This window comes from Geotrypetes seraphini, chromosome 1 (genome assembly GCF_902459505.1).
Source record: "Geotrypetes seraphini chromosome 1, aGeoSer1.1, whole genome shotgun sequence".
Taxonomy (NCBI): domain Eukaryota; kingdom Metazoa; phylum Chordata; class Amphibia; order Gymnophiona; family Dermophiidae; genus Geotrypetes; species Geotrypetes seraphini.
In genome coordinates, this window is record NC_047084.1 from 277276682 (window position 1) to 277303198 (window position 26517).

Genomic DNA, 26517 nt, shown 5'->3' on the forward strand with positions numbered 1-26517 from the left:
GAGGTAAAATCCATAGTCTGTTGTTGAGAAAGACATGGGGGAAGCATGGATTGCTAGCATGGAAGGTTGCTACTCTTTGGGTTTGGGACCTGGATTGGCCACGGTATGCTGTAGACAGTAATAGTCTGCACCGTCATCTTGAATTTCGCTGATTGTGAGAGTCTCATACTCACTGCCACTGAAACGCTCTGGAATCCCAGAGGCACGGGTAGAAGTGCTATGGATAAGACGCTTGGGAGCCTGTTCCGATTTCTGTTGGTATGAAGCTACATTGTTGCTGACACTTTCACTGGCTATACAGCTGATGGTGACTGTGTCCCACTCTGGCATAGATAAGATTTTTAGAGACTGACTCATCTTCTCTCCACTGGAATCTGGAAAAAAGAATGATAAATATGTTCATTTATTAGTGGGTTATTAAAAGGTTTAAAGTTAGATAATTTATGATAGTGTTTATAAATAGAAAACTACTTCATGAAATAAAAGAAGATTATATTTGAAGTTTGAGTAGATATTTCTGGTTAGTACCTTCAATCTGAATCAAGAGAAACTTAACATTCTTACCTCTAGCCCAGAGAAGCAGGAACCACAGGAACTGAGCGTGTGATACTTTCATTCTTCCTGACTGGCAGCTGCAGATTAATAAACCATAAAGAAACATTTATAAATCTTCACAGCATTAGTGAAATGTCTCCTGGGTGTGAATATGCAAAGCAGACTCTTTATTTATTTTTATTTATTTAAGTTTCTATACTGTTCTCCCCAGGAGATTGTGAGCCCACCGGGACAGACAAGGAAAAATGCTTCAGAACCTGAATAAACGCATGTAAACCGTTCTGAGCTCTCCTGGGAGAACAGTATAGAAAATTGAATAAATAAATAAATTTACTGAAAACTACTGTTTGTATAGTATGAGGCTTATCAAATAAGCCATTTATTCCATAAATCAAAGTATGCTCATATTTTGATTTTTTATTATTATGCTTAACAATGTCATACTAAAAACATTGTTTTCTATAACATCTCCAAGAATACTCCTCTCTATATATTCTCTATTAACTGCTGTTTCACTTCAGATATTCATATATTCATAAATGTTCTTCACGGACCTCAGAACCACCCTCCTCCAGCCGTTCAGTGCATTTTCTAAACGGGGAGCTTCACGGGTGTATATCTCCTCACTGGTCCTTATACTTTTTTTATGAAAAAATTTTTGACTTTTTATAACTTTGTTGTATTGCTTAAGTATGTACTTATCTTTATGAATAATACAGCGGTAGGACCCGACATGTTTCGCATCCGCTTCGTCAGGGATCCATGCTGTGTATGAAACAATATAATATCAGTAAAGATGTACATTACTAATATCCTACCGTGAAACCACATATTAAATTGTCTCTATTGTTCTCCTACTTACCAAAACCGCTAACATCCACCCCGCTCTAAATTTAAACTGCAAGATGGCGTCGTCGTCTTCACTGACACTATTTCAATAACTTATTACGTGAGACCAACCCCCTTACGTTCGCTGCTACTAAACCTATCATAATCCAGTCTGAATTTAAAGGGGAACCTCCTGAACCAAACTTAGAAACTTCAAAATAATGTTTGCCGTTCGATTTCCATGTTTAAACCCCTTGGGTCCATCGTGTTAAGCCGGTGGATCCAACGTTGTTCTTTTGCGTTTAAAGCTGCCTCACTGTGACACGCACACAGGAGGGGGTTTTCTACCACTATTTATAGAAAACCCATGTCCCGGAACACTCTCTTACATTTCTCCAGTCATCATCCGGTGAAATTAAAATTGAATTTGCCCATTAGTCAGTATTTTAGGATTCGGAGGAATTGTTCTGAATTACTTGAATTTAAACGTCAGGCTGAAATATTAGAGGATAGATTTTTGACAAGAGGGTACCCAAAGGGAGCGCTAAAGAAAGCGTATTTGAGATCCCGGTATGTCAATTATTATTATGAGAATTATTAATCAAAGAACAGGGAAATAAGGAGGAGGAAGAACGCCTCATATGTGTAATACCTTTCTCAGGGGCTACAAAATTGCTCATAAACATCATGAGAAAACATTGGCACATATTGAGGTTACATTCTTGTTTGTATGATTTTCCCATGATAGCTGTTCAGCGAGGCAGAACCATTGGGCAGTTGTTAAATTTTAAGAAACACCATGACTATGTGGAAAATATATAGGGGCGGCACCAATCCTGTGGGAAATGTCAATGGTGTGAGAACACAATAGAGCAGGGGTGTCAAAGTCCCTCCTCGAGGGCCGTAATCCAGTCGGGTTTTCAGGATTTCCCCAATGAATATGCATTGAAAGCAGTGCATGCACATAGATCTCATGCATATTCATTGGGGAAATCCTGAAAACCCGACTGGATTCCGGCCCTCGAGGACCGACTTTGACACCTGTGCAATAGAGGGTGAAAGCTGGGAGGTACCGGGTAAACACACAAGGATAGAATCTAGATCTATCACAGATTGCAATAGTAGAGGCGTGATTTACACAATTATATGCCCTTGTGAACTGATATACGTAGGGAGAACTAGTAGACCGGTTAAAGTTCGGTTAAACGAACATAAATCACGTATAACCAATAGAAAGAGTGAAGCTCCGATGGTTCAACATATGATAGAGCAGAACCATAAGGTATCTGAATATAAGGTGGAGAGTGATTGATAGTGTAAGTGAGGGCAGGGTGGGTGGTAACAGTGAGGTAGCTTTAAACGCAAAAGAACAACGTTGGATCCACCGGCTTAACACGGTGGACCCAAGGGGTTTAAACATGAAAATTTAAAGGCAAACGTTATTTTGAAGTTTCTAAATTTGGTTCAGGAGGTTCCCCTTTAAATTCAGACTGGATTATGATAGGTTTAGTAGCAGCGAACGTAAGGGGGTTGGTCTCACGTAATAAGTTATTGAAATAGTGTCAGTGAAGACGCCGCCGCCATCTTGCAGTTTAAATTTAGAGCGGGGTGGATGTTAGCGGTTTTGGTAAGTAGGAGAACAATAGAGACAATTTAATATGTGGTTTCACGGTAGGATATTAGTAATATACATCTTTACTGATATTATATTGTTTCATACACAGCATGGATCCCTGACGAAGCGGATGCGAAACATGTCGGGTCCTACCGCTGTATTATTCATAAAGAGAAGTACATACTTAAGCAATACAACAAAGTTATAAAAAGTCAAAAATTTTTTCATAAAAAATGTATAAGGACCAGTGAGGAGATATACACCCAAGAACCTCCCCGTTTAGAAAATGCACTGATAACGGCTGGAGGAGGGTGGTTCTGAGATCCGTGAAGAACATTTATGAATATATGAATATCTGAAGTGAAATAGCAGTTAATCTATATATATAAAATCGGAGGTATGTATGTGTGTGTGTGTGTATGTGCCGCGATCACGCAAAAACGGCTTGACCAATTTGAACGAAACTTGGTATGCAGATCCCTCACTACCTGGGGTGATATGTTCTGGGGGTCTCGCGGCCCATCTGCACATGTGGGCGGAGCTACAAACAGAAAATCAGATTTCACCCATTCATGTCAATGGAAAAAATGTAAAAAGCTGCCATTCTCACAGTAATTCCAACTACCTATGGTGATATGTTCTGGGGGTCTCGCGGCCCACCTGCACACGTGGCCGGAGCTACAAACAGAACATCAGATTTCACCCATTCATGTCAATGGAAAAAAAGTAAAAAGCTGCCATTCTCACAGTAATTCAAAAACGGCTTGACCGATTTGAACGAACCTTGGTATGCAGATCCCTCGCTACCTGGGGTGATATGTTCTGGGGGTCTCGCGGCCCACCTGCACACGTGGGCGGAGCTACAAACAGAACATCAGATTTCACCCATTCATGTCAATGGAAAAAATGTAAAAAGCTGCCATTCTCACAGTAATTCCAACTACCTGGGGTGATATGTTCTGGGGGTCTCGCAGCCCACCTGCACACGTGGGCGGAGCTACAAACAGAACATCAGATTTCACCCATTCATGTCAATGTAAAAAGCTGCCATTCTCACAGTAATTCAAAAACGGCTTGACCGATTTGAATGAAACCTGGTATGCAGATCCCTCACTACCTGGGGTGATATGTTCTGGGGGTCTCGCGGCCCATCTGCACACGTGGGCGGAGCTACAAACAGAAAATCAGATTTCACCCATTCATGTCAATGGAAAAAAAGTAAAAAGCTGCCATTCTCACAGTAATTTAAAAACGGCTTGATCGATTTGAATGAAACTTGGTATGCAGATCCCTCACTACCTGGGGTGATATGTTCTGGGGGTCTCGCGGCCCATCTGCACACGTGGGCGGAGCTACAAACAGAAAATCAGATTTCACCCATTCATGTCAATGGAAAAAATGTAAAAAGCTGCCATTCTCACAGTAATTCCAACTACCTGGGGTGATATGTTCTGGGGGTCTCGCGGCCCACCTGCACACGTGGGCGGAGCTACAAACAGAACATCAGATTTCACCCATTCATGTCAATGGAAAAAATGTAAAAAGCTGCCATTCTCACAGTAATTCAAAAACGGCTTGACCGATTTGAACGAAACTTGGTATGCAGATCCCTCACTACCTGGAGTGATATGTTTTGGGGGTCTCGCGGCCCACCTGCACACGTGGACAGAGCTACAAACAGAATATCAGATTTCACCCATTCATGTCAATGGAAAAAAAGTAAAAAGCTGCCATTCTCACAGTAATTCAAAAACGGCTTGACCGATTTGAACGAAACTTGGTATGCAGATCCCTCACTACCTGGGGTGTTATGTTCTGGGGGTCTCTTCACCCAAAAATTTATATGTTCTTGCTCCTGGAGGTGAAACTAAAAATGTTGTTTATAATCAAGTTTTGTGTTAGTTGTATTGTATTCAATTTGAATATTGTACTTTTTATAAAGCTGTAAAAAAATAATTTCATTCACCACTATAAAGTATCTGTATTTGAATGCATTTACAGTATTATTGCTATAATTAAATACCCGTGCAACGCCGGGGCATCAGCTAGTAGAGAATATATATAGAGGAGTATTCTTGGAGATGTTATAGAAAATATTGGTTTCAGCTCCAAGATTTAAGACATTAGCCTTCATCTAGTGTTGATACTAAAAACATTGGCCATCTTTTACTAAGTTGTGGTATAGTTTTCTACCATGGTCCAGAGCGCTAAATGCTCCAACGCTGCTCCAACACTCATAGGAATTCTATGAGTTTCGGAGTATTTAGTACTCTTACCTGCAGTAGAAACCTCAACTGCGGCTCAGTAAATGGGGGGAGTTTGTTCTTAGTTCTATTAATTTGAAGAAGAACTACTGTAACACTGGTGCGATTTCTCCATAATTTCACTGGATGCTGGAAAATCTTGGCAGCATCTACTGACAGCAGGGTGAGTCATAGGAGCCAACTCTGTGGGTGTTTGAGCACCTCTAATATTGAATAAATTCCTTGACTGTATCCAGGGAAAAGTAATTTTTCATTTTGAAAAGTTGGCTCCGATGGTGTGAATTTTGTGTGTGGCAACATCACCAGTTACTGGAATTAGTGCCCTAATGATCTGTCGTGCTCTGATGCCTGACTAGGCAGATGCCTTGACAAGCCCCTGGAATGGCCTCGGTTATAACATCAACTTTGTATTTATTACCTACAATTACTGTTATACAACATGGAATATTCAATTCACAAACGCTCTGGTGTCAAAAGTAGAAAAAATACAACAAAATAAAAAGCAAAGTGTGTGATGAATTAACCCCAGCATTGCCTAATGTTTTCATTTTATTGCATCAGAGAGGAAGCAAAACAGTATATTTATCTACAGGGGTTTTCCAAGTTTCCAAGTTTATTCAATATTTGATATACCACATTGGCAAAACATCTCTGTGATTACAAACAGTAAAGATATTTAAAATAAATAAATAAATCAGAAAATAGAACTATATAATCAACAGTAAAAACTATGTAAAGGAAAAGGTTTAAAACTGATTATGTGCTCCAAATTTCAGATTAATCCTCACAAGGCCTGCACTGATCAAAATTATTAGTCTGCCAGCAGAATGCATCCATAAACAAAAATGTTTTCAAAAGACTTTTAAATTCTTCAAGACTGGATTCCATTCAAATATGATCTGGAAGAGCAACCATGTTTTTTTTTTTTCATTCCTTTATAAATTTCATAATACATATACAAGAATCCTCTTGTTACATTAACACAGAGAAATAACAGAAAAGAAGATAAATAAATTGCATAATAATAGGTAAAAATCATTCAGAAAAAGAATTTTAAACAATACAAAGTCAAACAATATGCAATACACTTCCCCCTCCTCATTTGTGGTTTCAGTAATCGCGATTTCACATATTCACGATTTTTTGGGGAGGGGGAAAAAAGAAAAAAAAAACATCTTTAAGTCTTCCCCCCGGCATCCCGGCCTTACCTGGTGGTATAGCAGGCTTTCGGGGCAGGAGCGATCTTCCTAAGCTCCTGCCCTGTGCAGATCACCATTAGGAAATAGCTGTAGGGATTTCCCGTCGTAGTCTCGAGATACTACGGGAACTCACAGCAGTCATTTCCTAATGGCGATCTGCACGGGGCAGGAACGTAGGAAGATCGCTTCTGCCCCGAAAGCCCGCTAGACCACCAGGTAAGGCCGGGAAGGCGGGAGGGAGGCGGGGATGGGTCAGAGCCGGATATTCGCCGTTTTTCACCATTCGCGGTCTGGCTCTGCCCCTATCTCCCACGAATCCGGAGGGAGAAGTGTAATCACTCTTTCTTAGACCACTAAACACTGCTTAAGACAAGAACCTAAGAGATAAGGAGATCTCCAACAATACATAATTTTAACAAAGAAAATGGCTTAACATGACTTTTTCTGGTACAATCCTAAATACAGCTCTACATATGAATCAACTTTTTCTCATCCAGAAAACTATGAAGTTGCTTGATATTTGACCAAACATTTACAAGGGTAACTAAGTAAAAAGGTAGCACCTATTTTAATTGTCTCCTCCCTCATACTCAAGAATAACTTTCTCCTCTCTTGAGTGGACTTAGTTACATCGGGGAAAAGCCATATCTTTTCCCCCTGAAATAAACTCTGGGAGGAACGAAAGAAAATTTTCATGATCATGTTTAAGTCCTGCTCAAACACAAATGAGACAAACAAAGTGCCCCGATATAGAATTTCATCCTGTGATGTTTCATGTAGACCAGTTAAGTTTTTTAAGTCTATTTCCTTAGGAGAGGAATTTTCCACTTTTTTTGGTAAGAAATATATTTTATTAATCGGTGGTATCAATTCAATAGGCATTTTTAAGATCTCCATTAAATATCTTTTAAAGACATCAATTGGTGCAGTCAAACTTAGTTTAGGAAAATTCAGTACACGTAAATTCAATCTTCTATTGAAGTTCTCTAATTGTTCAATTTTACGTTGAAGAAACATTCTATCCTTGACCATAGTAGCAGAAGCTGCTTGCAACGATGAAATAGAACAAGCTCCGAACCACATAGGGAGGAGCAATGACAAATCGGCCGAAGCCTTGGGGGCCAATCGGCTAGGTGCAGGGGGGGGGCGAAGGGGGGTAGGATAGATTAGGGTGAGCGGAGGGGAGGTCGCCCCTTTCGATCCGGCTTCACACGAGGCGGACGCGGCTTCCCCTTTCCGCTCACCCACTACAGCAACATTTTGTCTGCCTCTCAACTTACAGGAGCTCTCCCGCAGAGATGGAGCCTGGAAGGGCGTCTTTGGGGCGCCTCCGGCTCCTGTGTCCTGTGAGCGACTGGCCTGGAACGTGGGAGCCGCCCTGGGGAGCGGAGGGGGGATCGCTGCAGCATGCCTCCTACTTTGCAGGTTGTCTCCCCATGTGCTTCACGGGCTCACTCTGCTCCCGGCGTGCACTGGCTCCTACGGAGTCACGTCGCACCCACCCCGACTCCTTATTGAACCGCGGCATGCTAGAGCCCGCCGAGGCTCTTCCTCGGTTCCTGCGAGGTTAGAGCGTCTCAAAAGGGCCGCCGCATACGCCACGGGAATGGGGGTTGTGGGGTGGTGCGTCTCGGGAGGCCCAGCGCCTTGAGGGCTGCACGCCACAGTGCAGTGCCAGCTTGCACTGAAGGGAAGAAGCTGCCGCTGCTACATAGGAGCAGGAGAATCGGGCCCCGAACATGCCTGCCCTAACTGCCTGTATCGCCGGGGGGGAAAGGAGAGTATGGCTGCCGCCGTCTCACCCGCTCATCGTGGCTGGCGTCCTTCCCCTCCTTGAGCAATCCGGCTGTGTGCGAGGGGGGATTGGGGTTTCCGACCTCTGGCAGCCGGCTTCTCGGCGCTGGGGGGGGGGGCATTAACAGGGTAGGGACACTGCACAGGTGGCCTAGGAGCGTCGCTGGCCCGTCTATGCCGAAAACCGCTGTGGCCGGGAGCTCCCATCCGGCCGCGTGGGCGTGGATCGGGGTGGTCTTCGGCCTTGTAGCGCCAGCCGACTACTCCTACTCACTGCGTCCGGCGGTGGGGAAAAGAGGGATTGGGGTCTCCGTCCTCTGGCGGCCACGCGGCCGCGGTCTCCGACGGAGCCCTTTGCTGTGTCCCAGCCGCTCGGGCGCGTGTGAGCGGATCGGGGGTTTTTCTTCGGACTGTAGCACCAGCCACTTATTGGCCCCAACGCGGCCTGTTTTTCTTTTTTTTTTTCTTCTCCTTTTTCTTTCTTTTAGCTGCGAGGCCCATCTCCGGCCGTGGCGAGACGGCGGTCTCACCCGCTCCGCGTGGCTGGTGTCCTTCCCCCCCCCTGAGCACTTCGGCGGGGAGGAGGGGGGATTTGGGTCGCTACCTATCCATAAAGTTCATGCAATGAATCCCGTTAATTAAAACATGAATATTTAAAATGGTTTCCATAGGCAACAGCAATATCTCACCAGAAGCAGAGAGAGAGAGAAAGAGAAATTTAAGAAAGAGCAAAAAAAAAAAAAAAAAGACCAGAAAACAAAGTTGTGTTGCCCAAAAAAAAATAAAAAAAAAATAAAAAATTGGCTGGTGTCCTCGACTCCACTCCCCAGCCACGGGCTGCGTCGGGGCCAGCGGCGCCGACAACCAGCGACCGGCGCTCAAGGCCAACGACTCCCCTCCTCCTAGGCCGCGGGCCGCGTTGGGGCTAGCGGCTCGCGGCACCGACTGAATCTGACCGGCGCTCCGGGGCGGCACGCCCCCTGGCCGCGTGTGCAGCGGCCCAACTCCCTCTCCGCCAGGACTCCCCCATCCGGCAGCTGCACCAGCGTCTCGTGGGGAAACCGACACCGGTCCAAGACACTCCGGTTTGCACCTGCCGGAGGGAGGACGCAGGAGAGGAAATTGTGCACAGTACAGAAACTGCAAATACCTACGGAAACTAAATATATTAGTTACCTGCACCGAAGCGAGTACATTCAGATTCATTTTATATATATTTCTCTTCTTGGAACTCATAGTTACAAAATAATAGTTAATTTGAATTTTAACCCTGGCACCTTGGTTTAAAGTCCACTGCATTCAGCTGCCCCTCTGTACTAGAGAATGTGTCGGCATAATTTAAAAATTTAAAAAAAAAATAAAAAAATTCATGTCTATACATATGCCTGGATATACGTCCCAAGGACCAGGTACAGTGGTGGGTACACTTTCCGAGTGGGAACATGAGAGTGGCCATACAGGGTCGGACCAATGATCCATTTAGCCTGGAGTCCTGTTTCCACAGTGGTCTATTTGGGTCACAAGTATCTGGAGGGCACCCAAATGGTGACAGTATTCCGTGCTGCCAAATCCCAGGTTTCTCCATGTCGGTCTCAGTGGCAGCCATGAGCTGTTCCTCCAGGAACTTGTCCTAATTTTCTTTTAACTATAGAAAAGTGCATTTGCACATCTGCCTGTGTCCGACGAGGCAGATGGCGGTTGACCGCTCTGGGCACCCGGGAGGCTGCCAGCCGCGGCCACAGGTCTCGGCACGGCCATTGCTGCTGTTTCTTTAGGGACAGCCCCGGCTGCCGTGGGGAAAACGTTGTTCCGACCCCTTCCATAGCAAGTGGAGGGATCAACAAATTTAATTATCTTGACAATTCCCTGCATTCGGTGATTCCCCTATTGCTATCTGAGTGTAATTCTCTCCATTCTGTGCTTTCCTTATTGCTACCTGAGTCTACTTCTCTGCTGCAATGCGCTGGGCAAAATATAAGACCTTGCCTTCAGGGCTGTGCTAGATGAGGAAGTTATGCTTCACGGGTTATTTATAGTCTTCCCATCTATCCAATCAGCTAATTTAATGATCCGATAATTCTTATCATTGGGATGAGAAATATTAAAAGCATTTACCCTTCCAGTTATTCCAATTAATGAGACAGCGATGACACTGGACTCATCACATTTCTTCATTCAATGAATTTTCTTTAACTATAACTTTCTTATTTCCGGAATTATCTTATTGGTAAATTTCTTATTTCCGATAATTTAACTATAACTTGCAATAGGGAATAGCTGTTGCAACTGGATTTGACTGCCGACAACCTACAAATGTACTGTGTTTTCCTTATTAATTTTCTGCTATATAACTTTACCTCATAAAACAAGGAAGACACTAGTTGGAGGCCGCTCTGTTTTCCTTTGACATGACATGCTGATATACAATCATGTTTCCACTCTCCTTAGGCCGGTATCATTCTATAAGTATTTCTCGACAGCACAAGTCACGATCCATGCCGCCGTGCCGAAGAAGCCACCAGCACCAAAGAGGCGCTACCACCGCGGTTTCTACGGCCGTACATCTCAGCTGTAGCTCAGCACCGCCCGCGATTTTAACCCCACTAAGCTAGAGGGCAAATGAGATCGTCCAATTGCTTAGCCTAGGATAGGACCTCCCGAGATGGGGGCAGCATCCACTCGGCGGGAACTTCGATTCACAGGTCCTGCCCTTAGACTTCGATTCATGGATCCGAGACATACTACTGTACAACACTGGCTTCATTCGAGAGCTCAGAGACCACATTAGCTGACATCTGGAATCCAGAGCTAGGAGAAGGAGGCAGCATCCCATCTCCCTATAGCTCCACCGCCACCCAAACTACAACTCACAATAACAACGCGACATGATCCAGCTGCTGGGAGCGTCGCCCTCCGGCGCTCTAGGGCCGCCGACTCCCTCCTCCCTGGCCGCGGGTCTGCTGCGCCACATGCGTGCGGGTCCGCCAGCCTTGGTGAGCCGCGCCTTCCTGCCGCTCGGCTTCCTAGTGCCGGCTCTCCCGGCGTGCGACTGGGCGAAGGGTGCGGCTTGTGAGGAGTCGCGGCGTCGGCCGCGCCGGCTTTCAGGGCCGCCGACTCCCTCCTCCCTGGCCGCAGGTTGCCGTTCGGGGACGGCTAACCCCTCTGCCCAGGCCGCGGGCCGCATTGGAGCTAGCGGCTTACGGCGCCGAACTACTCCCTTCATGTTGTGGGGGGCGGCGCGGGCGTTCGGGGACGGCGACTCCCTCCTCCCAGGCCGCCGACAGCGACTCCGGCTTGCGGCCCGGTGCTCCGCCATCCGGCAGCTGCATAAGCGCCCCGTGGGGATACCGACACCGGTTCTATACACCCCGGTGTGCAGCTGCAGGAAAGGAATGTCCGCCGCAGGAGCTGGAAGCGCCCGTACCTGCCAGGTTACCGACCGCCAAAAGGGGTTGGATGCGCTGCATCTCTAGAACCCAAGGGACAGAAGGCACCACCCACTGGGCCCCTGCCTGGTAGCCCGACTAAGGTAAGACTTTATTAGCGGCAGCACTAACTGACAGTTTATGCTATTAGTTGGCTTTTACTTTAACTCTCCTGCACAACTCGTCCACTAGTATAGGACATTCAAGCTAATTATGGCAATTACTTTTATTTCATGCTATGTGCCATTTTATGCTATTAAAGGCTGCATGCTATGCTAATTTGGCTATTTGTATATGCTATTTAAATGCTACTTCAGGCCATTATATGCTAATTGGTGCTAAGTGGATATGCTATACAACAACAACAACTTGGCACCAACGCGCTTGTCTACTGTTAAAGGCTATTTCAGGCTATTATTTGCTATTGGCCATTATATTCTTTGTTGGCTATCTGTATATGCTATGCAACGTGGCACCAACACGCTGGTCTCCAGCTGGTTCTCTTGCTATCTGTATATGCTATGCAACGCGCTGGTCTCCAGCGGGTTCTCTTGCCTGCCTTTGTTACTGACGTCCTTATACGCCTATCTTATGCATATTTATAGAGCCAGCCTCACTGTCTCTATTCTGTTAGTACTTCTTTTAGACCAGCAGCTCAACGTAAGCCACGAGCAAAACAGCAGCTCAGATACAGCCCTCAGCGTCTAGTCAGAAAAAGACTAGGACTACGCGTGCCACAACATCAGCGGCTCTAACAGCAGAGGCTTCCACGGCCTCAACTGCAGCGGCAGCTTCTACAGCAACACAATTTCAGCAATATACAACAGCAGAGGCTTCCACGGCCTCAACTGCAGCGCCAGCTTCTACGGCAGCACAATTTCAGCAATATACAACAGCAGAGGCTTCCACGGCCTCAACTGCAGCGCCAGCTTCTACGGCAGCACAATATCAGCAATATACAACATCAGCGGCTTGAACAGCAGAGGCTTCCACGGCCAGCGGTACATTGGCAACGCTTATCAGCACATTGCATGTGCTCCTCGCAACACTTATCAGCACATTGCATATTGGCAACGCTTATCAGCACATTGCATGTGCTCCTCGCAACGCTTATCAGCACATTGCATATTGGCAACGCTTATCAGCACATTGCATGTGCTCCTCGCAACGCTTATCAGCACATTGCATATTGGCAACGCTTATCAGCACATTGCATGTGCTCCTCGCAACGCTTATCAGCACATTGCATATTGGCAACGCTTATCAGCACATTGCATGTGCTCCTCGCAACGCTTATCAGCACATGTGCAGCGCCAGCTTCTACGGCAGCACAGCGCCAGCTTCTACGGCAGCACAATATCAACAATTTACAACATCAGCGGCTCGAACAGCAGAGGCTTCCACGGCCAGCGGTACATTGGCAACGCTTATCAGCACATTGCATGTGCTCCTCACAACGCTTATCAGCACATTGCATATTGGCAACGCTTATCAGCACATTACGTGCTCATCGGTACATTGGCAATTGGCAACGCTTATCAGCACATCGCATGTGCTCTACATTGGCTAGGCTCATCAGTACAGGGCCATATATATAGGGTGGGCGGCATATATATAACTTGAGTAAGCTGGGAGTAAGTGGAGTAAGCTGAGAGTAAGCTGAGACAATGAAGTTAGCTGGACCTTGGCAAATATCAGTTGGTGAAGTTTTGCAAATATCAGTTGAGGAAGTTATCCGTACCTTGGCATATATAGCTGGAGCGCTGTACCCGTGCAGTGGGTTGCATGTACCCGTGCAGTGGGTTGCATATATATAATTTTCAGTATATTTCATTACACTGAGGCGATTCAGTACGAAAAGTTATCAGTACCTTTGCATACCCATGCAGTGGGTAGCATATAGGCCGCAGCTACAGCACTTGGGGGGAACCCGCGATAAGCGAGGTTTCGCTATCCCGGGTAGTGGAGGGTAAGCACAGCATATGAGTCAACGACATACACCTTTACATTGCTTAGGAAATTGGGCATGTCACCTTGCTTGGACGGCAGGGAGGCCAGGCCCTGATCTTCACAGCAACGTACTGCTGATGAGAGGACACATCCTTGAACGGGATAGGTCCAGCGAGCAGGGGAAGCTGTTACGGCAACCCACATTCGGAGAGGATGAAGAGGCATATGCTGTGCACCTGATCATGTGGTGGTCATACCTGATTGGTTATTCTGCTCAATTGATGACAGTTGTGATGTAATAGTGCTGTTATGGCTGCGGCCTAATAAATTCCACACTAGTTGAAAACGCTTGTGTAGTGTCTTTGTTTTCCGGACCAAGGGGTAGAGCACCAAGTGCTGAGTGCACGATTTGATCTTTATCTACTTTTTCAAATTTTTTGGTTGTATCAGATTGAAGATTTTGTACAGAAGTGGATAACTCTTCAAGTTTACTCACTACTTTGGAGATATCTTTTGCTGATTTCGTGGTGGCTGCTTCAAGTCTCTGGAGAGTCTTCAATATGTTTTCTAAAACCGCCGCTGAGGAATTGATTTGCACGATTCCTGCTAAAGATATCGACTCAGCAATTCGGGCAGCGTCTTGGCCCCCTTCATCTGGGGACACCGCGCTGATCAAGCTCTTGGCACTCCCACGTCGTGCGCTGTCCTGCGCTGGATTCAGCGGTAATCGAGCTGTTGGGGGGGATAGCGATGTTTCAAGGCCCAAGACACCAGTGGCTCCTTCCAACTGTGCAACAGCGGCGAAACTCCCCCTCCTTCCAAAACCGGCGAGCTCGTTAGAAACCGATCCATCAGCGCTTGTCCGGGTGTGGAGAGGTTCCCCCGAATAACGCCTTTGTGTTTGGTGTGAGACATGATCGAAATCACACCAGGAAAAATTTGAGGTAATACAGGCTCCAGCTCAAACAGCTCTCACGCCGCCGCCATCTTGTCCGGGCAACCATGTTAAACACTTGTAGGGACCATGGCATGAATAGAAAAAGGACATGGAAGGCATTTTGGAAGCGAAGGTGCAGTACTTACCACACACTAACCCCCAAGGGCTGTATATAATGAATAAGGGTTAGATTCACTAAGCAAACCGATCGTGTACCGATCGGTTTGCGAGCCCTTTACGACCAGATTTCCCTCCAACCCCATTCACTAACGCCTGCTGTGATCCGATCTCGATCCTCCCATGCAAATTAGTAAAACCCCATACAAAATAGCCAAGCGATTGATTCACTAACAATTGCTTGGCTATTTTGAATCCAGTTTTACTATTGTCAAACCTGACTGCTGCAGACCTGTCAGTAACTGAGGTACCGACAGGTCTGCAGGTTTTCTGAGAGGCCTGCCTATCTTTTTTATTCATTTTTTTTTCCATGGCACAGATATTTTCGTGTGTTACACATGCAAAATATCTGCCCCATAAAAAAAATGAAAAGACAGGCAGACATGTCAAAAAACGACCGAAGGCCCTCTCCCCTGATAAACACAAGGGCTCCCCCAGCGACCCACATATAGCAGGAGGGATGCCCACTCACTCCTGCCACCACCCAAGCGAATATGTCAGGAGGGATGCACGGCCCACCCCGACATGGCACGGTCTGGCACGGCCCTCCTGCTCCATAGTCCTCCCACTCACCCCGACTGGACCGGACCGGCACCCCCTACCTCAAAGTTGGGTGCAGGAGGGGTGCTCAGTCCCTCCTGCTCTGTAGTCCTCCCACCCCCGGATCGGACCACTCCCGGCCGGGCCCGGCCTGGCACCCCCCTATCTCAAAGTTGGGAGCAGGAGTGGTGCTCAGTCCCTCCTGCTCCTCCGGGTCCAGCAACACATTTGCCTTGGTCTTAGGCCCTGCCCCAGTGCATCATGTGATGCACAGGGAGGAGCCAAAGGCCTTGATTGGCTCAGGCACCTCGGGTTTCTCCCCCCCCCCTTTGGAGGTGCCTGAGGTGCCTGAGCCAATCAGGGATTTCCTTAAAGGGAGAGGAACCTGAGGCTCCTGAGCCAATCAGGGCTTAGGCTCCTCCCTGTGCATCACATGATGCACCAGGGTGGGGCCTAAGGCCCAAGCAGATGCATCACTGGACTCGGAGGAGCAGAGGGACTGAGCACCCCTCCTGCTCCCAACTTTGAGATAGGGGATGCTGGGCCCGGCCCAGCCGGCGGTGGTCCTGTCTGGTTGGGGTGAGTGGGAGGACTATGGAACAGTAGGGACTGAGCACCCCTACTGCTGCCAACTTTGAGGTAGGGGGTGCTGGCCCGGCTGGAGGTGGTCCTGTCTGATCTTGTCTGGTTGGGGATGGGTGGGAGGACTATGGAGCAGGAGGGACTGAGCATCTGTCCTGCTCCCAACTTTTAACATGGTGTCAGATCGGGCCGTACCGTTTCGGGGGTGGGCCACGCCATGTCGGGGGTGGGCCATGCTGTGTCCGGGGAAGGGGAGCCGTGCTGGTCGGTAGGCTTTTTTTTTTCATTATTTTTAATAGGCCTGATATTTTGTGGCCTATTAAAAAAAACAAGAAAAAAAAAAACAAAAGGTTAGCAGAAGCCCTGACAGCAGTGATAGGAGGCTGATTCTCCTGTCACTACTGACAGGATCTCTAGTGATCCTGGCTGTGGGTGAGTGGCGAATCAACGATTATCCCCACTTGCATGCAGGCCTTTTGTGAAATTGTCGGCCTGCATGCAATCGGGAACGGATCAGTGACAGACTCGGGGGTTAGTGAATCTAGCCCTAAGTTCCATGTGCAAATCGGTGTGCACAGCTGATTTGCACATTCAACTTAATTGTTTAACAAGCCAATTGACACTGATAATTAGCAATTAATCCATAATAATTGATGTTAATTGGCACAAATTAGAAGTTACATGCACAACTTGTTAGGTACATTTTATAAAGTAGTGAATGTCACTTTTAGTTCATGAATCTCAAAAGCGGGCATGGCCAGGAGAGAAGCATGAATAGATTGAGGTATTCTGAAAAGGTACAACACAAAAAGAACAAAAAGGGAGACCCAATGATCCCAAAAAGGAAGTATCAAAAAGAATGTCACTGTGTGGTTCGAAAAGCCAAAAGAGAGTATGAAGAGAGACTAGCCAGGGAAGCACGAAATTTCAAACCATTCTTTAGATATGTTAAAGGGAAACAGCCGGCTAGGGAGGAGGTGGGACCGCTGGATGACGGAGACCAGAAGGGAGCGGTGAAGGAAGAGAAAGAGGTCGCGGAAAGACTTAACATGTTCTTTTCATCTGTATTTACAATTGAAGACACAACCAACATACCGGAACCCGAACAAATCTTCAATGGAAATCAAGCACAAAAGTTAACATCCATGGAAGTGAGCCTCGATGATGTGTACAGGCAGATAGAAAAACTAAAAACTGACAAATCCCCAGGTCCGGATGGAATCCATCCAAGGGTTCTGAAGGAACTAAAGGAGGAAATAGCGGAACTACTACAGCAAATTTGCAACCTATCTCTGAAAACAGGTGTGATCCCGGAGGATTGGAAGATAGCCAACGTTACGCCCATCTTTAAAAAGGGATCAAGAGGTGACCCGGGGAACTACAGACCGGTGAGTCTGACCTCGGTTCCGGGGAAAATGGCGGAAGCACTGATAAAAGAAAACATCGATGAACATTTTGAAAAAAACGAACTTCTGATATCCAGCCAACATGATTTCTGCAGGGGAAGATCGTGCCTGACTAACTTATTGCACTTCTTCGAGGGAATTAACAAACAGATGGACAGAGGAGACCCCATAGACATCATATACCTAGATTTCCAGAAAGCCTTTGACAAGGTGCCTCATGAACGTCTACTCTGGAAACTGAAGAACCATGGGGTGGACGGAAACGTGCATAGATGGATCAGAAACTGGTTAGAGGGAAGGAAACAGAGGGTAGGAGTAAAGGGCCACTACTCGGACTGGAGGAAGGTCACGAGTGGTGTTCCGCAGGGCTCGGTGCTCGGGCCGCTGCTTTTTAATATATTCATAAATGATCTAGAAACAGGAATGAAGTGTGAGATAATAAAATTTGCGGACGACACCAAACTATTTAATGGAGCTCGGACGAAGGAGGAATGCGAAGAATTGCAAAGGGACTTGGACAAACTAGGGGAATGGGCTGAGAGATGGCTGATGAAGTTCAATGTTGAGAAGTGTAAAGTATTGCATGTGGGAAACAGAAACCCGAGGCACAATTATACGATGGGAGGGATGTTATTGACTGAGAGTACCCAGGAAAGGGACTTGGGGGTAATGGTGGACATGACAATGAAGCCGACGGCACAGTGTGCAGCGGCTGCTAAGAGAGCGAATAGAATGCTAGGTATAATCAAGAAGGGTATTACAACCAGAACGAAAGAAGTTATCCTGCCGCTGTACCGGGCAATGGTGCGTCCGCATCTTGAGTACTGCGTCCAGTATTGGTCACCGTACCTTAAGAAGAATATGGCGTTACTCGAGAGAGTTCAGAGGAGAGCGACACGACTGATTAAGGGGATGGAAAACCTTTCATACGCTGAGAGATTGGAGAACCTGGGTCTCTTTTCCCTGGAGAAGAGGAGACTTAGAGGGGATATGATAGAGACTTACAAGATCATGAAAGGCATAGAGAGAGTAGAGAGGGACAGATTATTCAAACTTTCAGAAAATAAAAAAACAAGAGGGCATTCGGAAAAGTTGAAAGGGGACAGATTCAAAACAAATGCTAGGAAGTTCTTCTTTACCCAACGTGTGGTCGACACCTGGAATGCGCTTCCAGAGGACGTTATAGGGCAGAGAACAGTTTCGGGGTTTAAGAAAGGATTGGACAATTTCCTGTTGGAAAAGGGGATAGAAGGGTATAGATAGAGGTTTACTACACAGGTCCTGGACCTGTTGGGCCGCCGCGTGAACGGACTGCTGGGCGTGATGGACCTCAGGTCTGACCCAGCAGAGGCATTGCTTATGTTCTTATCCACAGTAAAAACAATCCAAAGATAAAAACAACAGACTGTGGATGTGGATGTTCTGAAAGATGATTTTTATTTGCTCTTTACAATAAAAGTACAAATAAAAGTCTGAATTAGTAAAGCACGTATGATTGTCCTGACGGACCCTACACGGTCCGTGTTTCGGTGAGACTGCCTTCCTCAGGGATCCGGATGATGTAGGTTACAAAGATGAAAATATGAGCAAAACAATGTACGTGTCATTGAGCATAAAACCTGAAAATGGCTTTAAACAAGCAGAGTGGCGCGTAAAATCGCGATTTTCCGAGATGATGAAAATCTTTCAGAACATCTTTCAGAACATCCACATCCAAAGTCTGTTGTTTTTATTCTGACAAGGTAGGCACACTGTTACATAATACACCTGATCCACTCACAACTTAGACGCAGGCCTTTAGGCTTAAATGGGTGTGTCCTAATGTTATGACGTGTATGGCTTCTAAGTGCAATTCTGTATATAGCGGGAGCCTTTTATAGAATTGTCCTAAGCACTAAGTACTGTGCTGATAGTAATTGGGTGTACAAATCCAAGTATTATGTAACATTATAATATTCAAATTTCTGAGAGCATCCTTAATCCACCCATGCCACTCCAATGGCCACACCCCCATTTTGGGTTGTGCACTATAAAATATAGGTGCAGATGTTATAGATGCACAAATAAATTAAATTTGATGTCAGTTAACTCCAATTAGCTATTGTTGACACCTCATCAACTCATTAATTTGCATGCACAAATTTGGACACCCAACTTTGGGAGACCTATATAGAATGCAGGGGATAAGTGCTTCTGTATTAATGTGGAGCAGATATAACATGTTAATCCAAATATTGACATATGACCTGTAATGGAGAATACAGGGAATACCCTCTACTAGGTGCTGCATTAGTTTGCACATTAATTTCCTGCAATTAAGTATCTTAAATAGAGAATCTAGTGCACTTTAGTGGAAGGTTCCCTATGTCTCATGGTTCTCTCACAACAATCTCTATTCCATTACAACTGTCTAGGTGTCTCTGAAACAGCAGTGGTTCTCCTGGGATGATCCAATGTGGCAGCAAAGTAAGTGGGGTGGGGGATAAGTTCGCCCTGGATGCCCTGATGGTGGGGTTTCTGGCAACCCTCTGCCCCTCCACATCCCCACCTCTTCCTCTCACCATCCAAGTGCTCCCCCTTCCCTTCCCCAGTGCCTCTAGTTATTCACCTCCTCAATTAACAACTTCAACGTACTCCTCGTGACCACGTCGGCTGTCCTGCTGATGTCGCTTCCAAGTGCTGTGCATAGGAAATGATGTCAGAGGGAGAGCCGACAGGGTCAAGAGGGGCACACTGAAGTTGAAGTTCCCTGTACCTCTAGTGAATAACTAGAGGTACAGGGAATGGAAGGGAGCGCATGCGAGGCAGTGGGGATCGGGAAAGTAGCGAGGATGGAGATGAGGATGGGGGAGGGGCAACACCACCCCCAGAACCTCTCACCCTCGCTAAGCCACTGGTCCAGTGTATAAGAAGAGCTGACCTGGACTAACAGGAGGTAGATCACCAGAGAGTCTAGAGCAGTGTTTCTCAACTCGATCCAGGAGTACTCCCTTGCCAATCAGCTGTTCAGGAAATCCACAATGAATATGCATGAAATAAATTAACAGATAATGGAGGCAGTGTATGCAAATCAAGTTTATGTATATCTATTGTGGATATCCTGAAAACCTAACTGGCAAGGGGGTATTCCAGGACCGAGTTGAGAAACACTGGTCTAGCCAGGCAAAACTGGTTCCTGGATATACTTTAAATAAGTTTCTTTATTAAAGATACTAGTTCATAGATATCTAATTAGAAAGGTCAGAATTGAACAATATGCAATACACTTCCCCCCTCCCCATTCGCGGTTTCAGTAATCGCGATTTCATATATTCGTGATTTTTTGGGGAGGGGAAAAAAGAAAGGTCAGAAATTGAAAGTCCAGAAAAAAACAACATCAACAAAAAAATTCTTTTTGCACTGGATTATAGCCAGTCTTAAGAAAATAGCATTCAAATCTAACCTGAATGCTGGGCCTTTACAAACAGTTCCTTGGGGCACCAGCCTAATTTATACAATAACTGTAAGATAACATAGTTCCGTCTGTAATAATTTCTTCCTTCAGCCTAGTACACTGCTCTCTATTCCTATCCTTAAGATGTATTAGCTAGCCTTTTTAAACCACTAAAATTCAGGGTGTACCACAAGTCCCCAAAAAAGCCAGTATTGCAAGAAACCTGTACTAGGTTCTCCACAATTGTTCTCTCTGTAATCTACAAGTATAGTTCCAGAAAAAAAGGGGAAAAGAAATACATGGAATCCTCTTATCTTCCAAATTCTTTCATGTACCTTTGCCTTCCCAAAAGGGAAGGGAGCAGTTCTTACCCTCTTGCCATGTTTGGCAGGTTTCTCCCAAAGACCTTCTTAACAAACTGCTGGTAAACAAACAGAGCTTTGCTTAGGACAGTGTTGCAGTCGATGGCATGATCTGTTTTTGATGATTGTAGTCCGGTGTTCCTGGGAGTTCCAGAGTCAGTTTTGTGTGCACTACAGGTAGCCCAGAATTCAGTTGTACGCTCTCTGTTTAAATTGGGAAGACATGAGCAATATAAGGTTGTATTGGTTGAAAGTAGGGGGATAGGATACGTTGCAAGCTAGTTTTCTAGGCTACAATGATGTATGTTTCATGTATTTTTATATCCTGTATGTATGGGTGTATTTGCTTTATGGTGATGTTTTTGTTGATGTGTATTGAATTTAAACTGTACTGTTACATTTTGTATGTAAATGTGTAACTCGCCCTGGATAAGGGTAGGGGATAAATAAGCAAACGAGCGGAAAGGGAGGTGGCAGATCTCGGGTGGGCGGCCGGAGGCAGCGATCGAGCCGGGCACCTGAAGCGAGAGCAGCGCAGATGCAGCGCTGCGGTCGATGGCCTACAGTTAGAGGAGCTCGAGGGAGCTTCCCGCGAGACCCACTGTCCGGATGTGCTTGATGGATCGTGCTGGAGCGGGGGACTCGCCCCCCGGTGTCCAGCTTCGGCGCCCCATGGTCGGTGCGGTCCTCTTCGCCGCCTCCACCTGTCTCCTGCGCACCTGGCTCAGGCAGCAGCGGCCTGTTCAACGCTTGCCCAGCCCGGAGTCTGAGAACTTCTGCCCCGAAATCCCAGCGTCCATCAGCCCGGCTTTTCTCCAGAGTTTCTCGCCGGTGTCGCACAATCCGTGCGCTGTGAGGAGCGCAGCAGCAACAAAGCAGGGGTTCCCTGTCTGCCCCAGCTCCTCGGCACCAACACACACCAAAATCAGCACCGGGCAGCTTTTCCACAGATGAGGAATTCTTACAGTCACCATAGGCCTCATCTAGGGCAGTCTCCTTGGAGCAGCCGTTCAGGGTAGCGACTGGAGCACGGGTAGTGTGTCGTGGGGAGGAATGCATGGAGGAGACCATCGCAGAGGAGGAGACACGGGGCATCCTGGGACTATCAACCAAATCTCTTACCTGAAGAAGTCCTTTTTCTGGGAACGTCATCGTTCCTCCAAAACTTACTTGCTCCACTTCATCACTGAAGCTGAAACCGTGGATTGAAGACAATGTTTTATTTTTCTTTTTTTCCAGTTTATGAATTATTTTTAATCTTATTCATTGTTTTGCCAGTTGTTTTTGTTTTGTTCTATTTCTATCATTTAAATTTCTCCAGAATTCTTTTATTCAACGGTTCCTCCTTCTGCATCTATTCCTTTCTCTCCTTTCTTCTACCTTCCAAAGTACTTAGTTCAATACAGTCTTGTTAGAATGTTTATTTTCTTATTTTTCCTCTATCTCTACTTTTCACTTCTTTATTACTCTCTAGGTGCTTTGGTTAGATTGTGAGCCTTCGGGACAGTAAGGGAATTTCTAAGTACCTTTCTTACTTATAATTTTAATGTATATTTTCTGTAAACCGCTTAGAACCTAACGGATGTAGTGGTATATAAGAAATAAATTACATTACATTTATTCAAGGTGCTCCAAGGAAAAGTGCCTGTTGTGTTTCACCAAACAAGGCTGCTTCAGGGGCATTTAGCTGTGGCAATAAAACAAAGTATGTGTGCAGATTCAATCACTATCATTAAAAATGCAATCAGATTTTAATAAAACCATCTGGATAAAAATATCTGTTTAACACAGACCATATAAAAACATATCAAAATCTGTAAAAGCATATGGATAAAAAACATATCAAAGTCTCTAAAGGATGGTTTACCTAGCTGGGATCAGAAATGAATCCCAAGGAATGAAAGTTAGCTGATGCAAAAGAACAGCTTACTCAAAATATGCAATACTATCCCAAGAAAACCCCCAAAAAACAAGGGCATATCCAAACTAAACTAATAATGTTCCAAAGTTCCAAGAGCCTTATTGAAGATTAAAAACCCCAAAACCTACTAAATTTAAACCAAGAGTAAAGAAACATATTCACGGTCTTCTAATCACTGTCAAATGACAGACAGGCCAGCATGTGCACACAATCAGGCTTAAATAGTGAAAGTTTGATGAATAATAATGTTCATTAATAATGATCACTGAGTTAAAACAATAAAAGAAAACCTCAGTGGAACTCTTGTACCTGGGGCAATGGAGGACAGTGATTTGCCCAGGGTCACAAACAGCAGCCCTGGACTTGATCCCACACCCTTTGCCTGAAGAGGCAGCAGTTCAACCACTAGGCTACTCCTTATGCTAAAAACCACACACCTAAAGTCTGTTTAAATTTTCAAAATAAAATTGCTAAAAATCATGATGAAATGTTTAAAAATCCATTACCTAAAATGCTGTGAAAAATTAACTTAAAACTACAGTGGTGCCTCACACAACGAACTTAATCCGTTCCAGGAGCAAGTTTGTTATGTGAAACGTTCGTTGTGTGAAACGCGTTTTCCCATAAGAATACATGTAAAACAAAATAATTCGTTCTGCAGCCCTGTTTTCCCATAAGAATACATGTAAAACAAAATAATTCGTTCTGCAGCCCTACATTTCCCTCCCTCCACCTCACCTTATATGCAGAGTTTGCCAGCTTTCTTTTTCACCCAGCCGCACGCTTTCAAAAAGCTGTGCACGCGCAGCTGCTGAAGTTGATCAATGTTCTCCTCTCCTGCAACTTCCGGTTTCCGGTTGCGTCAGAGGAGAAGATTGAACAACAGAGCATGCGCGCATGTGCTGCTCTTTGAAAGTGTGTGGCTGGCCGAAAAAGAAAGCCGGAAAACTCGGCATCTAAGGTAAGATGGAGGGAGATGATGGAACACTGCATTCAGACAGGAGAGTGCTGCTGTTCCCGGCTCACATTAGGAAGCGGCGAGAGTAGTTCCGCCCCCCCCCCGGGCCCCTCGGGCGACTTTGTTGTGTGAAACGAAGTTCGTTATAGGGAGCAAGACAAAAAGTTCGTTATGCGCAGCGTTCGCTGTACGAGGCGTCCGTTATGCGAGGCACCACTGTATTTTTAAAAAAATTTAAAAAGTTTAAACTGTGGTGGAATACATATAATTCGAAAGAATGCGTTACAGTGACATCATTGGTGCATTCCAGCCACAGAAGGGATCTCAGAATCTAAAAATATCAAGAAAAATTTAAGAATCATATAAAAAAAAATCTCAAAACCAATAAGAACATCTGAAAACTTAAAAAATAAAAGAAGGTGTGGAGTTTATAAGAGATAAGAACTCATTTTTAAAACAATTAGAAATCCAGATGTAATGGTGTCCTGCTGTCATACTATATTTATTTATTTTGATTTCTATCCTGTTGTCCCCAAAGAGCCCAGAACAGGTTACAGATTTAACATGCATAGTATATAGTTACACTAGATTAGCCATAATTTCAGTACATGTTTCTGATATAAGTTTTTTTCTAACTAGACACATATTTAGAGTCTAATACTAATATACAGTTTACTGGTTATAGTTTACCCTGGTTATTCTACAGTACAAGTTTTATCCTAATTGACAGACAGTTTATAGGTTAGATTTCCTTTCTTTAGGTGCCACATAATGGGTTCTGGTACCAATGTACATATCTTTGTAGTCCATCAATGATGGGCAGGGGTTAAGTGAAGAGGTATGTTTTTATTGCTTTCCTAAAGTTGAGTCCTTCAAGGGATCTGATCTTCAGAGGCAGTAGATTCCAGTAGCTCGGTATGTAGTAGGAGTAGGAACGTTGTTTGGCGGTTTGCAGTTGCAGGGCATAACCAGGGGGATGTTTTGAGGTATATTTCTGCCTGGGAGCAAAGAGATTGGTTCAGTATATACAGAGGAAGCTTAGCCATCAACATAGCTCGGTGCCATGTCGTGCAAGGATTTGAATGCTAGAATCAGGCCCTTGAAAACACAACATTTAGCTACGGGTCACCAGTGAGCAGACGCTAGAGCTTGGCAGATAGGGTCGCGGACATGGAGGTTTTTTTAGAAGCCTGATTACTGCATTTTGAACACACTGAAGTCGATGTATGTTCTTTTCTGTGAGATCATTGAATAGCGCATTGCAGTAATTCATGCAGGACAGTACTAAGGCATAGAGTAATTGAGTGAAGTCGGACTCTGAAAAGTAGTTCCTTATTTTACGGAGTTGTCGTAGGTAGAAATATGAGGAAGATACCACCTGGGAGATATGGTTGGAAAGCGACAGATTGCCATCAAGGAGTATTCCTAGGCTGCACACTTGGTCTTTTGCAATTATAGTAGTTGTGTTCCAACACAGTAAGTACCCCTCCTGACGAAGACATTCTTGAAACTCGAGTTGGGGGGTAAATGCAACCCGAAGGAGTTAAATTTACAGCACTACAGCACTTTTTGCACTAGTTCACTTTCACTCAGTGGTTATAAACAAAATTCAATTCAAGGAGAGACTATAAATGAGCGTTTTAGCCCATTGATAGAAGAATGACAATACGGTAAAGAAGAGTATGAAGTCTTCTGACTAACCACTGTAGTTTGTTATTCACGCACGAATGATCACATTGATGGAGCACTTTATGAATGTATAAAAGAAAAAGAAAAAATATTTTAAAGAAAATGTATCAATAAAGCTGAGATTTTAGATATTATTCCAACACAGTAAGGGACATCATTCTTTGTGAATCCAAAGGAGTTCTGTTTTGGAGGCATTTAGTTGCAGTTTGTTTATGGACATCCAGTTTTTGATTTCTGAGAAGCAGTTTAGGAGTTTTGCAATCTGGGCTTCACGGGCTTTTCCTAGCGGTAGGTACAGTTGGATGTTATCCGCGAAGGAGTGAATCTGTATTTGATATTTTTGAGCTATGTAGAGATTGAATAGTAGGTAGGAGAGTAGAGCCCCCTGTGGAACACATATTTGATTGGTTTTGATAGTATGTCATTGAGCAGAACGCTTTGAGATGTTTTTCAGAAAAGAGGTGAACCATTGAATCACAGTATCTCGTATTCCAATTTCAGAGAGCCGTTCATCCACTAAGATCTTAGGTGTGATTATAGACAATTCCTTATTTCATTCTCATATTTCTAGAGTAGTCTCACCTTCTTTTCTAGCTTTACTTCAACTGTGATCCGCTCATTCATTTCTAACTAGAAATAGCTTACACATTTTTATACATTTTTTAGTATTTCCAAAATTATATAATTGTAATTCTATCTTAATCAGCTTTCAACAATATCAGCTACTGTCTTCCTTATAACTGCTTAAAGTTAGAACACATTCTCCAATATGCTATATGATTTCCTTTGTCAAATTAATCTACTTACATTTGAAATTCAATTGTGGGTCTTCAGTCCTTCCTGGCTGCTTTCTTGCTTTCTTATGTCCTGCAGAGGACCCTT

General features: G+C 45.0%; 1 gene segment (V, D, J or C); it reads right to left on the reverse strand.

Annotated features, from left to right (window-relative positions):
- LOC117363957 lies at positions 1 to 26517 on the reverse strand. The segment is given in 3 exon segments: positions 1 to 374; positions 565 to 632; positions 26443 to 26517. Coding segments are annotated over 2 exon segments (357 nt in total).